Source organism: Lactuca serriola, chromosome 2 (genome assembly GCF_051521515.1).
Source record: "Lactuca serriola cultivar US96UC23 chromosome 2, Lser_US96UC23_V15, whole genome shotgun sequence".
Lineage (NCBI taxonomy): Eukaryota > Viridiplantae > Streptophyta > Magnoliopsida > Asterales > Asteraceae > Lactuca > Lactuca serriola.
In genome coordinates this window covers 173,854,264-173,872,104 of record NC_136409.1, presented here as the reverse complement: position 1 = coordinate 173,872,104, position 17,841 = coordinate 173,854,264, and the positions used below count along the sequence as shown (strand labels likewise).

At 40.9% G+C, this 17,841-nt stretch overlaps 1 protein-coding gene across 1 annotated transcript; it reads left to right on the top strand.

Moving 5' to 3' along the window:
• Window positions 1-1,906: 1,906 nt before the first annotated feature.
• LOC145087457 (1-aminocyclopropane-1-carboxylate synthase 3-like) lies at window positions 1,907-3,760 on the top strand. The gene is made up of 3 exons (XM_079025406.1): window positions 1,907-2,306; window positions 2,420-2,580; window positions 2,672-3,760. The coding sequence occupies exons 1-3, from the start codon at window positions 2,034-2,036 to the stop codon at window positions 3,657-3,659; spliced, it is 1,422 nt and encodes a 473-aa protein (XP_078881532.1). The 5' UTR covers window positions 1,907-2,033; the 3' UTR covers window positions 3,660-3,760.
• Window positions 3,761-17,841: the final 14,081 nt, after the last annotated feature.

The following is a 17,841-nucleotide window of genomic DNA, read 5'->3' as shown; positions in this document are numbered from 1 at the left end:
GACTGACTTTCCAAAACTTTCGTTTGATTTAAATATATTCAGTACCTCACTTAATTTCCAAGTCTATATTAAGTACCCTATTTATTTAAAATAAATCATGAGGCCCCTCCATGGATAATTGTTTACAATATTAGTTTCATTGTAATCTGCAGATGTAAAACTGGATGGAAGGGGGAAAGGGAAAGAACAGAACGTGGGTGAGAGAGAGAGAGAGAGAGAGAGAGAGAAATCCCTTCTTATTTTTTTAATTATTAAAATTAATAAATTAGTATTAAATTTAAAAAGAAATGAAAGAAAAATGAAAAGTAAATACCATAAGGGTATTACAGTCATTTCACTACTTGGAGGGACCAAAACCACAATAAAACCAACTCAAAAGGACTATCAATCCAAAAAAATCATGGTTTGGATTAAAATTCCAAAAAAATGCATACCACAGGGACCATTTTTACAATTTTGTCTATATTAAAGATATGAAAGTTAAGAATAGTAACTTTGTAAGTTTTTGGCAAGATTGGTCCCTAAGGTTATGTATGTTTTCTCCTTTTTTTGTCAATTTTTTTCACTTTTGGTCCTCCAACTTATGTTGCTTTTAAAAAACTACTTACAACACCAACCCTTCACCTTTATGTTTTTGTTCACAAACAACCCTTTCACTTTCGTTTGAATTTTTCATAACCCTCGCCTTTTATTACATATTATTAGTATTTAGTCTTTTGGTAGAAATGGTCCCTCATTATTATTATTATTATTATTATTATTATTATTATTATTATTATTATTATTATTATTATTATTATTAGACAAAATTACACGATTGGTCCCTGTGGTTTACCAGATTTAACACATTGAGGACAACGATGGAAATCGAAATCACTCTTTTACTCCTAATCCGATTTTTTTCATTAATTTATATTTCTCTTTTTGGTTTTAAATTAATGTTTTATTTATTAGAAAATACCCACCCAATAGCATAAAGCCACCCACCAGCTGTCATCACCACCACCACCACTGCCAAAATTACATAAATGGTCCATATGGTTTACCCGTCGTCACAAATTCAGTTCCTACTACCTCAAAAGACCAAATGAACCTCACATTAACGAACAAAAAACAACGGTCTATATTTTCCGGATTGGTTTTCCGGCCGCTGCCATACATGGCAATTAAATTCAATTTGTGAGACCATTTCTTTATTTTCCTCATTTATTGTAAAAAAATATGATTTAGATTTCTTTATTTATATAATTAGATGACATTATCTTTACTAGATTATCTCAATGCAATTCAACATGCTATTTTACTTTACAAAGCAGTACCTTCCGACCCCGGTAACGGCGGAGAATCTTTTCTAGTTATTATTATAATTATAATTATAATTCAATAATAATAATAATAATAATAATTCATAAAAGACAAAACAAAAAACATAAAACAAAAAAAAAAAAAAACAAAAACAAAAATAAAATCAAAAACAAAAAAAATAAACAAAATATATCAAATTAAAATGTAATTACAAACTATATAAATAAATTTTACAAAAAAGACGGGGCTCCCATAATTTATTCTTAAAAATCATTTTTAAATAAATATGTTAAAATATTAAAATATTAATTATATTTATTATAGGATAATAATACAAGTTACTTTGTCAGAGAACTGGATTTCTATGTGGGAAGCGTGTGAGCTGATTTCTTAAGATTTAAAATAAAAAACGAGGAAACTCTTGTCAAGTGTTTATTATCCACCTACAAAACCATGGTCAAATACATGAGGTGGCATTCTTTATTATGTCTTTACAGCTTGCACCCTCCAATTTTCTATATATATACCTTCTCGAACCCCCGTTCAAACCAAATCCATCTCCACTTTCAAGACACACCCCACCAAACATCTCTCTCTCTCTCTCTCTCTCTCTCTCTCTCTCTCTCTCTCTCTCTCTCTCTCTCTCTCTCTCTCTCTCTCTCTCTCTCTCTCTCTCTCTCTCTCTCTCCCTCTCCCTCTCTCTCTCTCTCTCTTACACAGGAATCGAGATGTTGTCTGCAAAAGCCACGTGCAACTCCCATGGCCAAGATTCATCCTACTTCCTGGGGTGGGAGGAGTACGAGAAAAATCCATACCACCAACTTAAAAATCCCAACGGTATCATTCAAATGGGCCTCGCCGAGAATCAACTCTCATTCGACCTTCTGGAATCATGGCTCAAGAACAATCCTGATTCAGCCGGATTCAAAAACGATAATCATTCACTCTTCAAGGAACTTGCCCTCTTCCAAGATTATCATGGCCTTCCTGCTTTCAAAAACGTAATTTAAACTAGCTACCTCATTGTTTCTCTATACTATTCTCATGATCATTGAATAGCCACCTCTTTCCTATTTTTATATATTATTAACATTACATGTTTCTTATTTTGCAGTCATTAGCCGATTTCATGTCAGAGATTAGATCAAATAAAGTAACATTTGATCCAAACAACCTCGTACTCACCGCCGGAGCAACATCCGCCAATGAAACTTTAATGTTTTGTCTAGCTAATCCCGGCGATGCTTTCCTCCTTCCCACCCCATATTATCCAGGGTGAGTTCATGTTCACTAATTAAACTACCTCTTCAATCCGCCGTATTTCGACTTTAAGGAAGTTAAACTGATCAAATTTATTATATTATAGGTTTGATAGAGATCTCAAGTGGAGAACTGGAGCTGAGATAGTACCTATCCATTGCTCGAGCTCAAATGGTTTCAGAATCACCGAATCGGCCCTCGCAGAGGCATACGAAGAAGCGCAAAAGCAAAACCTGAAAGTGAAAGGTGTTTTAGTTACAAACCCATCAAACCCATTAGGGACATCACTGAGCTTGCATGAACTCAACCTTCTCGTTGACTTTGTCTCCTCCAAGAACATCCATCTCATTAGTGACGAAATCTACTCCGGCACTGTTTTCTGCTCTCCTGGCTTCGTTAGCATCATGGAGGTCTTAAAGAACAGGGACCTTATGAACACCGAAGTGTGGAAACGCGTTCATATTGTTTATAGCCTTTCAAAAGATCTCGGTCTACCAGGGTTTCGAGTTGGAGCTATTTACTCCAACGATAATATGGTGGTCTCAGCTGCAACGAAAATGTCGAGCTTTGGGTTAATTTCTTCTCAAACTCAATACTTACTATCAGAAATGCTGTCTGATAAGAAATTTACAAGAAATTATCTATCTGAGAATCGAAGAAGGTTAAAACAAAGGCATGAAATGATGGAAAAGGCCCTACAAAAAACCGGTATTAGATGCCTCAAAGGAAATGCTGGTTTATTTAGTTGGGTTGATATGAGACACCTATTGAGTTCACAAACGTTTGAAGGCGAAATGGAATTATGGAAGAAGATTGTGTATGAAGTGGGGTTGAATATATCACCAGGTTCATCATGCCATTGTAGTGAACCTGGTTGGTTTAGGGTTTGCTTTGCCAACATGTCAAAAGAAACTCTACTTATAGCCATGCAACGTCTAAGTTCTTTTGTGGACTCCATGGCCAAGAAAAATAACCAGAGTGGACGTCGCCGGCAGCCACTGAACGGAAATTTAAGAAGATCAAAGTCGTCACTGCCCAAGTGGGTTTTTTCACTGTCGTTCACCACCTCAAAGTCAGGGAAGGAACGGTTTTAGATGTGATAATAAATTGACAACAAATAGCTAAAACTTTGTTCGTTTGTTTTTTTGTGATTGGATCGATTTTTTTCTCAATATACTTTGTATATATTGAGTTCTGAAGATCTTTTTTTTTTTTTTTTTTTTTTTTTTGTTTGTTTTGTTTTTTGCCTTTTGGGGAATTATCTGGTGCAGAGAAAGTGCATAATGTGTTGAAATATCATTGTCCAGATACTTAATTATAGGACTTTACAATTAATTAAGTGTTTTTATTACGATTAATATTGCTAATTTTGTGTTAAATAAGTCATTTATTCTGCATTTATTTTAGTTACATCATTAAGTTTCTAAGATACCAAGTCGTGTTAAACTTTGAGTAGGTGAATTAAAATCACTTAATATCGATAACTATAAATAAGGTTTAGTTTAAAGAAAAACTGAAATAATATATTAAATTGTAATTAAAGAAAGAATATATAAAATAAATCGAAGTCAATATGTTAGGTCCATTTTGACTTTGGGATTATAATCGAGTCTTTTAAAAAGATGATCAGTATAAAGTATATGCGGCTAAAAGCCAATGCGGCGTCCTACCAAGCACAGTCTTAGTTATGTATTTAAGTGTGATCGTAATAATTTTTTAATCAAAACAAAATATTTGATTTTTTTCATGTAATTTAAATTAATTACGTGACTATTAATTAAAAGACGCATAGGACGTAAGCAAAAATGTGAACGGTATTTTAGGACTTTGGCTTGATGAAGAATGGAGATTGCATAATTTACAATATTTTTATTAACTGTTTTCAGTCAAATTATAACTCTTATGATACTTATAATTAATTATAATTAATGGTTTGGTCAACTAATTTCAGTAAAGGATCAATGTGGATGAATATATAAAGAGAAATATATATGAACAATGTCAACCTCATACACGATAACAAAAAGACACAATAGATAGTCAAACATATTTTGGATCTGCTCTTGCTTGCGGATGAAGGCAGATGAGTCATGAATGCTCTCCCGACAACAAAGCAATTTTGGCCCAACACTCTTGTCAGCTTTCATTTTGTCAAACTTTCGAGTTGCATCCTTCTCTACAAAACAAATGGCAAAATTGTGTGATAACAAATTAGGGTTTTCATGTGATTCAATTTCATTTTACTGGATATGGGTGTCAAAATTAAAGAAAAGAAAAAGAAGAATCAAACATATCTGTCATATAAAGTTTTAGGACTAACATCTTTTTAGATACCCCTGTTTAGTGCTCTAAAATATGATTTACTTGCATATATTGAAGTATTACAGGGTAGTAAGTGTAGTGTATCAAATAGGTGATACCTTGGTAATTAAGGAATAAATTCTGAATAGGAAGAAGAAAAACAAAAAACCATAAAAGTGGAAAGAAAGAAAAGTGATGAAACTATGAATTGCTTGCTTAACAATGATTTTTTATTACTAAAAAACTTCAAATAAAACTCATGAACATGTCCTGTTTATATTAAAAGAATTAGGTTAAAATCCGGGAATCCACGGGTGTTAATTTTAAATAAAATTAAAAAATTGATTATGTAATAAAATAAAACATCATTAATTTAAAAAAACTTATGAATTGTAATATTATATTTTTTTAATAACTTTTTAATTTGTAAGTATTTAGTTACACATATAAATTAAAAGTCATGAGTTTCTATAATGCAATATATTATCAGTTTTGGAGCTTTAATCTTATTAAATACATGGAAGTTATGACGTACTCACAAGACAAGCGCGTGAGTTGTAAAAAAATATTTATTCTCATTAAACCCTTATTTTTGGTGCATGATTATTGGGAAGAAAAAATGTTTTGTCGGCTAAAACGTCACTTGTCCCGATGTAACTTATCACATCAATAAATCTTCAACTCTACTATCACAATTACTCCTCAATAATTCAAAATCACAATGACTAATAAAATATTTGCAACAATTTTTTTATTAAATCACAAATATACTATTGGTATAGGGCAACAAATGAGCATAGAGGAACAAATGGGATAAAATGTAAATAAGGTTGAAATAATAAAATACATGTAAGAAATATAAAATGATGAATTTTGACAAATGAATCAAAGTATATTGCTATTTATTGCATGATTTGACTTGGAATTACTTTATTCTTACTTTTCTTATTTTTTTACTGTTGGTATAGAGGTAACAATTGCCATAATTTGTAAATAAGGCTGAAAATAAGAAAATATATGTAGGAAGTATAAAATGATGATTTTGATAAACCAACAAAAGTACATTACTATTTCGAGTTGGTACTTTTTTTCACTGTTGGTAGAGGAGCAACAAAATGGGATAAAAAGTAAATGGTTATAATGGGTAACATATAACTACACCTTCCAAACAAAAAACAGATTATAGCATCATAATGTACTATATTAAAAAAAAACATATTATAACATCACAACGTATTGTTGCGGACGTTGGTGTAGAATATTTGACTTGGCATTATTTTATCTGCTACCACCTGCTTTCGTATTGTTGCAGACGTTGGTGTAGAATATCGTTTTCTTCTTTTTCTCTTAATCCGGCTTCTGCTTTGAGGATTCTTCTTTGTAACTCAGTAAGATATGATGACTTCACCACCACTTCATTTGATTCATTGCCCTGTTTCCAAAAATTAACTTCACTTTGTTATTTTCTCATGAAATTGAAATATGAGTTATAAGTTGTGACATGATTATATATTTTTTATATGTTATTAAACAGAATCTCATTAAGTGTACCTCTCCAGAACCAAATTGAAGTAGTGCAATATCCCATAAGCATCTTCTAACCATCCACCCTCATATAACTGAAAAAATATAGGTTTTAATAACATAAATTAACAGCATAATTAAAATTATAATATCATGATATAGAAAAAATAATATACCGGCTTGTAACACAACAGTAGCCATGAATGTCTTCAAATCTTTTCTTGCTTACTTTTGATTTAATCTGTTTCTGTATTACAACATGTAAAGTCCCAAAATTCAAGTCCAAAAATTTTATTTTTAATTTAATTGTTCATAAAACATTCACTAGAAAATATTGAACCAACACGTCATCTCATAAAATCAAGTATCATGTTTCAAACCCACAACATAAGCAAATAACATATCAGAGTACAATCCCAAAAACCACCGTGCGGAAAATCAAATGTGTGTGTGATGTCATGTTACGCCGCCGGCTCCTTCCCCTCAGATGAAGAGGTACCTGAAACCAAAAAATGAAACCGTAAGCACAAAGCTTAGTGAGTTCCCCCATCATACCACATACCATACAATACCATCGGTATCTTTCAACCGGTAATCGTCATCGGTATCTTTCAACCGGAAACTGGGGACTATTCCACCCCATACCACTAGCATACAATAGCAAGATATAAGCACACAGTCAGGCATATCCGGGTACTGACCTACCCCTTGGTCGTAAGGACCACTATCAGGGAAACTATCCCTATCATGTAACATATCATACAAATATAACTCATAACCAAACGCATACCAAACCAAGATAAATTATCACAAAGTCAATTATCTTCTAGATACTCCTCATTGGTGGGCCGGCATTGTGGCCTTAGACCCACCCTACTGGAAGGTTACTCACCTCATACAAGTAGCTGCTGATAATCAGTGCGGGAAACCTCCGTCCGCTGCTGCTCTGGAAATCCTCTAGCTACAAACCCCACAAACACTCAGTTAGAAACTGATCTCTATACTTAGGGTAAAATGACCATTTTACCCTCAACAAAGTCAAGTCAAAGTCAAAGTCAACTTCCAGTTGACCCGACTCGCCGAGTCCCCCACTCTTTACTCATTACCATCCGCGACCCTATTCGTCGAGTTGGGCCGACAACTCGACGAGTTCTTCTCCCATTCGAAAGCCATAAGGACACTCATCCGACTCGCCGAGTCCGGGAACAACTCGCCGAGTCCCACGAGCAGATCCCCTACTTGCTTCCAAACCGTCACCAGAGCATCCATCTTGAGGATTTGGGTTTCTGGGGCTATCGATGCTCGATAAATTGCTAATTCCGCAAGTAGTGACGAAGGGTTGGACCTTCTACACTTAAACCCCTCTTAACTCAGTAACTGTTCATATGACTCGCCGAGTTTGAAGAACAACTCGTCGAGTTCTAGGCAATCTTCAAAGGACTCGCCGAGTGGTTCATCCAACTCGTCGAGTCTAAGACCATCTTCATAGAACTCGCCGAGTGCACTTTGGCACTCGCCGAGTCCATTCAACTCTCCTCCCAAACAGACAAAATCTGAGAAATACAACGATTCTAAACCATAGATCTAAGCTCCTAGGGCATGCTTATCACGTAAAGTTGCTAACTTTATGTGCATGCATGGCCCTATGAGCTCCAAAAGGCAAATCCAAGCTCTTTATGAGGTCAAACACTTAATAGGGACCTCAATCACTTCAACCAAATAAACTTTACACTTCTAAGATGTCCATAAGGCCCAGATCTGAAGCCCTTTCAGAACATAGAGCATAAACACATAGAGTTTGAGGTTTTAGGGCTTAAAAACCACAAATTAGGGACAAAAGGGGATCTAATGAACTAGAGATCAAGGTAGGAACTTTTCTACCTAAATGGAAGCCTTTCACATAGTAGATTTCGAATCTACTTCCCCTCTTTGCACCCTTCAACCTTCTCCTTCTTCTTCTAAGCTCCAAACTCCGTTCACAAAGCCAAAATCACTCACAAGAATAATATGGAGGCTAGGGTTTCACTTTACAGCTCTTCTGGAAGTGTTAGGGGCAAGGGAGGCTGAGTTAGAGTGTTTAAATAGGGTGCACACTCCTGGATTAGGGTTTTTGTCCACACAGCAGCTTACTCGCCGAGTCCGGGACCCGACTCGGCGAGTCCACAACTTAAACCCCATGCCCCTTCCCGCTTCTACTCGGCGAGTCGATCCTTTGACTCGCCGAGTCCAAGGCCAAGATGCAAAATGTACAAAAAATTAAGCAAAAGAATACGTACCAAGAACCAGGTGCTACAAATCTCCCCCACTTATTTTAGACTTCGTCCTCGAAGTCTGCTGCTCAATCCTCAAACAGCTCGGGGTAATGCTCCATCATCTCGTCCACTGGATCCCAAGTCCACTCCGACTCCTTACGGTGCTACCATTGCACCTTCACGAGTTCCACTTTCTTGTTCCTTAGATCCTTCGACTTCCAGTCGAGGATCGCTACAAGCCGCTCGATGTAATTCAGGTTGTCATCAACTTGAATGTCCTCCAAAGGTACCACTGCTGAGTCCTCCACCAAGCACTTCCGCAGCTGATAGACGTGGAAAGTGTTGTGGATCTGACTGAGTTCGGCTGGTAGATCCAGCCGGTACGCCACCTTGCCCACCTGGGCTACAACCCTGAAGGGTCCAATGTACCTAGGGCCCAACTTTCCCCGCTTCCTGAATCGGATGACGCCCTTCCATGGCGACACCTTCAGGAGAACCATATCCCCGACCTGGAATTCCATGTCTGATCGGCGCTTGTCGGCATAACTTTTCTACCGACTCTGAGTAGTCTGAAGCCTGCTCCGAACCTGTTGAATCTTTTCTGTCATCTTGAGCACTACTTCGGTGCTCCCCATTACCCTCTGGCCAACCTCGCCCCACATATCAGGGTCCTGCACCTCCTCCCATACCACATCTCGAATGGAGGTCGGTCGATACTCGCATGATAGCTATTATTATACGAGAACTCCGCCAACGGGAGGTAGGTATCCCAACTACCTCCAAAATCTAAAACACATGCCTGCAACATATCCTCCAAAGTCTGGATGGTCCGCTCGCTCTGTCCATCCGTCTTCGGGTGAAAAGCGGTGCTAAAATGTAGACGAGTACACAGCTTGTCATGAAACTTCTTCCAAAACCTAGAAGTAAACCGCACATCTCTGTCTGAAATCACCGAAACTGACACTCCGTGCCGCGCCACCACTTCCCTGGTATAGATATCGGCCAATTTCTCGGCCAAGATGCTCTCCTGAATCGGGATAAAGTGGGCCCTCTTGGTCAATCGATCGACAATGACCCAGATCGAATCCACTCCCCGCGTGGTCCTCGGAAACTTGGTGATAAAATCCATCGTGATGTCTTCCCATTTCCACAGCGGAATATCCAACGGCTGCATCTTGTCGTGTGGTCTCTGATGCTCGGCCTTGACCTTGCTGCAGGTCAAGCACCGCTCCACGTACCATGCCACATCCCGCTTCATGCAGGGCCACCAATAGTCCATACGAAGGTCCCTATACATCTTCGTCGCCCCGGGATGAATGGAGAATCGGGATTTGTGTGCATCCTCCATCAGGACCTGGCGCACGCCTCCATGATAAGGGACCCACACCCTACGGTGAAGAGTCAATAACCCTCGGCTATCATAGTCGAAAGAGGGAAACCTACCCCACAATCCGCTCACTCTTCCGATGTTCCTCCTTCATAGCCTCCTGTTAAGCCTCTCGGATCCGCTCCAGAAGCGGAGTCACCACTGTCATCCTCGGACAGATATCCCTGATTGGCGCTGCCTTGCGGCTAAGCGCATCGGTCACGACATTGGCCTTTCCCGGATGGTAAAGGATCTCATAATCATAATCCTTTACCACATTAAGCTACTGACGCTGTCTCATATTCAGATTTGGCTGGTCCATGAGATACCTCAAACTCTTGTGGTCCGTGTAAATCGTACAACGAACCCCATAGAGGTAATGACGCCAAATCTTGAGGGCGAAAACAACAGTCCCCAACTCCAAATCATGTGTCGGGTAGTTCGCCTCGTGAGGCTTCAGCTGCCTCGATGCATAGGCGATGACATGCCTTCTCTGCATCAATACCGCGCCCAAACCTGCGATGGATGCATCACAGTACACAACAAAATTTTCCATGCCCTATGGCAGGGCTAAAATTGGCGCCTCGCACAATCTCTGTCTCAATGCCTCGAATGCGGCCTGCTGCTCAGGCCCCCAGCGATACACCACCGACTTCTTAGTCAGTCGGGTGAGCAGAGCTGCTATCTTGGAGAAGTCCTGAATGAATCTCCGATAGTAGCCTGCCAATCCTAGAAAGCTCCGAATCTCAGATGGAGACCTCGGAACCTCCCAACTCATCACAGCCTCCACTTTGGTCGGATCTACTGAAATCTCGTTCTGGTTGACAAGGTGCCCAAGAAACTGCACCTCGCGCAACCAGAACTCACACTTGGAGAACTTAGCATACAAGTTCTCCCTCCTCAAGGTCTCCAGAACCTCCCGTAGATGCTCCTCATGCTGCTCTCGCGTCTTGGAGTAAACCAAGATATCGTCGATAAACACCATCACAGACCGGTCTAACATCGGTTTACATACGCGGTTCATGAGGTCCATGAACGCGGCAGGAGCATTGGTGAGCCTAAACGAAATCACCATGAACTCATAATGGCCGTAGCGCGTCCGAAATGCGGTCTTCTGCACATCCTCCTCTCTGACCCTTGTCTGATGATAACCTGAACGCAAATCGATCTTAGAGAACCAAGATGCTCCCTATAACTGGTCAAAGAGATCATCAATCCTCGGTAGTCGGTAACGGTTCTTCACTGTTACCTTGTTCAGCTCTTGATAATCTATACACATCCTATGCGACCCGTCCTTCTTCCTCACAAACAGACTCGGGGCTCCCCAGGGTGAATTGCTCGGTCTAATGAAACCCTTGTCTAACAGCTCATGCAGCTGTGTAGACAACTCCTGCATCTTAGGAGGAGACAACCGATACGGTGCCTTTCCTATCGGAGCCGCACCAGGGACTAGGTCGATCCTGAACTCCACCTGTCGCTCCGGAGATATCCCGGGCAACTCCTCGGGGAATACGTCCACAAACTCCCGTACCACAGGTACATCGTCCACCATTGCCCTACCCGTCTCCCGGGTATCCATAACATACACGACATAACCTGCGCAACCCTGCTGGAGGTAACGCCTAGCTCTCGCTGCTGAACATAAAGCGGGTCCTCGTTGTGGCCTCTCGCCCTGAATCACCAGCTCTCCCCCACTTGGGGTCCTGACCCGCACCAACTGTTGCGCGCAGTCGATCACTGCCCCATTAGGGCTGAGCCAATCCATGCCTATAATCACCTTGTTCCCACGCAATGGAATGGGAAACAAGTCTACCAAGTAGCGCTCCTCAAATAACCTCAGCACACAATCCCGGAAGACCTCAGATGCTCGCACTGACCGGTCGTCCGCAATCTCGACCTCTAGAGGGCAATCCAGCATGCCCGAAGACTCAAAAAACTTCTTGCTAAGCGCAAGAGAAACAAATGATCGGGTAGCACCCAAATCAAACAATACCTGAACTGGGATGTCGTTCACGTGGAACGATCCTAAACAAAACACATATCAATATCACAAACATCATATACATAAATCAAAGGGAAAGAATCATACCCGTCACCACATCGGGTGCAGCGCGTGCCTCCTCGGCCGTCAACTGAAATGCTCGGCTCTGTACCACTGGAGCCTCTGTCTTGACCTTCCGGCCATCTGTAACCCGCGGCGTCGCTGCTGGCACTGTTGCTGACACTGCTGTCAATCTCGGGCAATTGGCCCTTTTGTGGCCCCTTTGATTGCAATGGAAGCAAATCAGGTCTGTCATCTGTACCGCAGGGACGGGGGCAGTACAATCCCTACTGAAATGCCCCACCTTGTCGCACTTATAGCAGCCCGAACCCGGCCCAGTGCGACAAGCTCCCTCATGTGACCGACCGCACTTCCCACAGCGGTCCCGTCTTGCCTGGCCTTTCGGCCTACCATCAGATCCCTTGGGCTTCTTCCCTGAAGCCCCGGTCGTTAACCCCTCCACTGCTTTCCTCTTCTGGACGTGCTCCAGATCAATCTCCCTCTCCCTAGCCCTGGCAATCATGGAATCCAAGGTAGGGCAAGCTGAAAAACTAACATGCTCCTGAATGTCAGCTCGTAGCATGTCGTGGTAGCGGGTCCTCCTCATATCCTCATCACCCGCATACTGGGGCACCAGCAATGCCCTCTCCCGGAACTTGGCGGTGATCTCCGCCACAGTCTCCGTAGTCTGCTTCATATCCAAAAACTCTTTGGCTAGCCGCTGAAGCTCCACAGCTGGCGCAAACTCCACCCTGAATCTGGTCACAAAGTCCGTCCAAGTCATAGCCTCAACAACCGAGGCTCCCAATGAGTCACCAACAGACTCCCACCAATCTCTAGCCTTGTCTCGCAAGCATCCTGTTGCATATCTCACCTTCGACCCCTCGAGGCAGAAGCTGGTCAGCTGTGCAGACTCAATGTCCGCAATCCATCGTTTGGCAGCAATGGGGTCCTTTGCCCCATGGAAATCCGGCGCACCACTGCCCCTGAAGTCCTTAAAGGATAGTGTGTGAGATCCTGACTGGCCAGATGCCAAGTCACTCCTGAATGATCGGAGGCGATCCTCCATCAGCTCAGCAATCCCCTCCTTGATCGACCCAAAGATGATAGGGGTCGACTCAAAGATGCCTCTCGTGATCTCAGACGCGATGAACTCGTGCAGCCCATCATCAACCTGCTCGGATCCCTCACCTGAGCCTGATCCCGATCCTGATCCGGAACCCCCTGTTCCATGACGTGTGGTCACCATGCTGAAAATACACGCATAAATGTCAAGATCATCCATATACTCGAGAGATCTAACACACTCTCCAAGGTCTCTGGTTCCATCTAGGTCCTCCTTGATTCGAGTACAGGTCCTCTGCTTTTAGTAGTATGGGCCCATACTACCTTCCACATCTACCTGTACTTTCCTCAAGGATTGCTTCGACTTCACCAAGTCCCTTTTACCGATACCCTTTCCACTGACCTCATCCTAGGCTTCCCTAGGGCACTCTCCGACCTACCCTCCGCCATCAGCTGCACTAGGAGCCCCTACCATTTCCTCCTAACTAACTTGCAGGTACTATTATATATCCGCTCCTTAGTTAGTTGGAAATAGCCAGAACCCCCATAGCACAAAGCAAGTAGCATTCGTGCATTGGGTAACCAAATCAGGCATAACCTATACAGTCCATCCTACTGCTGACTAAATAGCCCTAGCATACAACTCATACAACAGGCATATAAGGCATCCTCCTAGATCCTTAGCCCTAACTAGCATGCAATTATCAGAATCATATATCAGGCACACAAGGCATCTTCCTAGATCCTTAGTCCTATTCTAGCATGCAATTTTGAATCAAAGCCACATAGCATAACATAACATGTACGGGTATCTTGGGGAAAACTTACTTGAGCCCGGCCGGTCGCATGCATCACACACCTTGTCTTTCTTAAAGAACTTCCGTTTAGATTTTTAGAAAACCATTTTATTGTAAAAATATTTTAGCCCCTTAGTTTGAGTCCAGACACCCCCACCCCCCGAGGGTGTGTCCGAATCCCTCAAACCAGGGCTCTGATACCAACTTGTAACGTCCCAAAATTCAAGTCCAAAACTTTTATTTTTAATTTAACTGTTCATAAAACATTCACTAGAAAATATTGAACCAACACGTCATCTCATAAAATCAAGTATCATGTTTCAAACCCACAACATAAGCAAATAACATATCAGAGTACAATCCCAGAAACCACCGTGCAGAAAATCAAATGTGTGTGTGATGTCATGCTACGCCGCCGGCTCCTTCCCCTCAGATGAAGAGGTACCTGAAACCAAAAACTGAAACCGTAAGCACAAAGCTTAGTGAGTTCCCCCCTCATACCACATACCATACAATACCATCGGTATCTTTCAACCGGTAATCGTCATCGGTATCTTTCAACCGGAAACTAGGGACTATTCCACCCCCTACCACTAGCATACAATAGCAAGATATAAGCACACAGTCAGGCATATCCGGGTACTGACCTACCCCTTGGTCCTAAGGGCCACTATCAGGGAAACTATCCCTATCATGTAACATATCATACAGATATAACTCATAACCAAACGCATACCAAACCAAGATAAATTATCACAAAGACAATTATCTTCTAGATACTCCTCATTGGTGGGCCGGCATTGTGGCCTTAGACCCACCCCTACTGGAAGGTAACTCACCTCATACAAGTAGTTGCTTATAATCAGTGCGGGAAACCTCCGTCCACTGCTGCTCCGGAAATCCTCCAGCTACAAACCCCACAAACACTCAGTTAGAAACTGATCTCTATACTTAGGGTAAAATGACCATTTTACCCTCAACCAATTCAAGTCAAAGTCAAAGTCAACTTCCAGTTGACCCGACTCGCCGAGTTGGGCCATCAACTCGCCAAGTCCCTCACTCACTACTCGTTCCCATCCATGACCCTACTCGACGAGTTCTTCTCCCATTCGAAAGCCATAAGGAAACTCATCCGACTCGCCGAGTCCGGGAACAACTCGCCGAGTCCCACGAGCAGATCCCCTACTCGCTTCCAAACCGTCACCAGAGCATCCATCTTGAGGATTTGAGTTTCTGGGGCTATCGACGCTCGATAAATTGCTAATTCCACGAGTAGTGACGAAGGGTTGGACCTTCTACACTTAAACCCTTCTTAACTCAGTAACTGTTCATATGACTCGCCGAGTTTGAAGAAGAACTCGTCGAGTTCCAGACAATCTTCAAAGGACTCGCCGAGTGGTTCATCCAACTCGTCGAGTCTAAGACCATCTTCATAGAACTCGCCGAGTGCACTTTGGCACTCGCCGAGTCCATTCAACTCTCCTCCCAAACCATAGATCTAAGCTCCTAGGGCATGCTTATCACGTAAAGTTGCAAACTTTACGTGCATGCATGGCCCTATGAGCTCCAAAAGGCAAATCCAAGCTCTTTATGAGGTCAAACACTTAATAGGGACCTCAATCACTTCAACCACAGAAACTTTACACTTCTAAGATGTCCATAAGGCCCAGATCTGAAGCCCTTTCAGAACATAGAGCATAAACACATAGAGTTTGAGGTTTTAGGGCTTAAAAACCACAAATTAGGGACAAAAGGGGATCTAATGAACTAGAGATCATGGTAGGAACTTTTCTACCTGAATGGAAGCCTTTCACAGAGTAGATTTCAGATCTAATTCCCCTCTTTGCACCCTTCAACCTTCTCCTTCTTCTTCTAAGCTCCAAACTTCCTTCATAAAGCCAAAATCACTCACAAGAATAATATGGAGGCTAGGGTTTCACTTTACAGATCTTTTGGAAGTGTTAGGGGCAAGGGAGGCCGAGTTAGAGTGTTTAAATAGGGTGCACACTCCTGGATTAGGGTTTTTGTCCACACAACAGCTTACTCGCCGAGTCCGGGACTCGACTCGGCGAGTCCACAACTTAAACCCCATGCCCCTTCCCGCTTCTACTCGGCGAGTCGATCATTTGACTCGCCGAGTCCAAGTCCAAGATGCAAAATGTACAAAGAATAAAGCAAAAGAATATGTACCAAGAACCAAGTGCTACACAACAGCTGCCCTATGTCTTTGTAGCAATACCACAAACTCATTTCTGGTTTTTTCACCACGAACATCTGTAGAAAAATATTCTTGAAAATTAAATGATATCTCAATATTTCTTCTAAAAAAGATTGAAAAGGCATATACATGACTAAAGAGTGAAAATTCCTCGTTTAAGTTCGTTCAAATATTGACAAGCTTTGTGACCTCTAAAGCAGCTTTGAACACGCAATATGCCATTAAGAGTTCGGTTCCTTGTATCCTCAAGCTTTCGAATCTGACATATAAAATTATATATAATATAATATAACATCAATTTTTGTATAATTACTAAGATTTAATAAATTAACAAATAAAAATGTTCATCAGACCTGTCCAGTTCTAAAGAACAGCTTTGTATAACCAATTAGATACATTTCGGGAAGAATATCAAACTGGTGGAGAAGGGCAACTAATACACTTAGTGGATCTTGAAATGCAACATGCTCTAGAATAAGAAACTCGTATCTAATAATAACAAAAAAATAGAAAGAAATGTTTGCAAAACATAAGATTCTTCTTTATTAAACATAATATTCTTCACTATGGCATTTTGTCGAGCATATAGTGTGCAACTCAAAATAATCTAGTTTGCAAAGCATCCAGCTTGCATTTTTGTTCTATTAAACCGTAAAAAAGAACATAATTTTACAACCATTGACACATAAGATCATAAATTGAGTATATAGATGTTGTAAAAATAAAAGAATAATACTTACCCGATTGATGTAGAAGCATTTTGATTGGACTACATGTCAATTGGAGGATGTTGAATTGCTAATGAATTTGAGAAACAGAATGTACCCCAGATCGCTGCTCCCAATAGAAAATTGTCTAGTCATATCGATCATGGGGATGAAAATTTTGAACCACAAAAACTAAAATCGTTTCCTATAGAAGACAGTGAAGAAAATCGAAATCCATATAAGCAACATTGAATTATTTTGGAAAGGATATATGAGTAATCGGGCGACTAAATCAAATGGATGCGAGATATGAGTGATTTTGACCTTAAATGTAGGAGATTAGAAACGTCCAAAGGAAAGAAACACAGTTTCTTGAAACGCATTAAATCTGAAGATTAAACCTGAAGGGTATTTGGGGAAATTCACTTTGGTATTTTAAGCGGGAAAAAATCGATTTGGGGGGCTTGAAGAATGCCACGTGGCAAAAATCTACTTATTTATTAGGATAGGGGATTAGATACCTGATTAACCTCTGAAACAATAAAGTAAAAGAGTTTGACTCGTATTCTAAAACTTGAAAACAAAATTAATAAAATGCAACTTTCCTAAAATGCCCTTAGACTTAAATTCTCCGTTTAGATCAACCGATTAATCCCATAATCACCCCCTTAATCGGTTTGATCATACCACTCGTTCAAAAAAATGCCAGTTCCTCTTCGAGTAGATTTGCCTCTTCTTTCTCCCATTTAATACACTCGTTTTTATAGTGACCAAACTCACCACATTTGAACATTTAACGTGATTTTTATCCCGGACACGTTCATTACCATCTCGACTTCTCCCGGACCCCCGACCTCTTCCCCGGCCACATCCAAAGTCATCCCAATTTGAACGTCCATTGTCACAATGCTTACAAACATGTGATTTTTCCTCACTAGCCAACAACAACCCACCTTGAGTGTCCACTTTCTCGATTCCTTTTATACGTTCCTCGTATGCCTTTAA

Excerpts from the sequence above, each read along its gene's own strand:
- LOC145087457 (XM_079025406.1), top strand. The coding sequence starts at position 2,034 with ATGTTGTCTGCAAAAGCCACGTGCAACTCCCATGGCCAAGATTCATCC. Across the intron at positions 2,307-2,419 it reads GCCTTCCTGCTTTCAAAAAC|TCATTAGCCGATTTCATGTC; the intron begins GTAATTTAAACT and ends CTTATTTTGCAG. Across the intron at positions 2,581-2,671 it reads CCCACCCCATATTATCCAGG|GTTTGATAGAGATCTCAAGT; the intron begins GTGAGTTCATGT and ends ATTATATTATAG.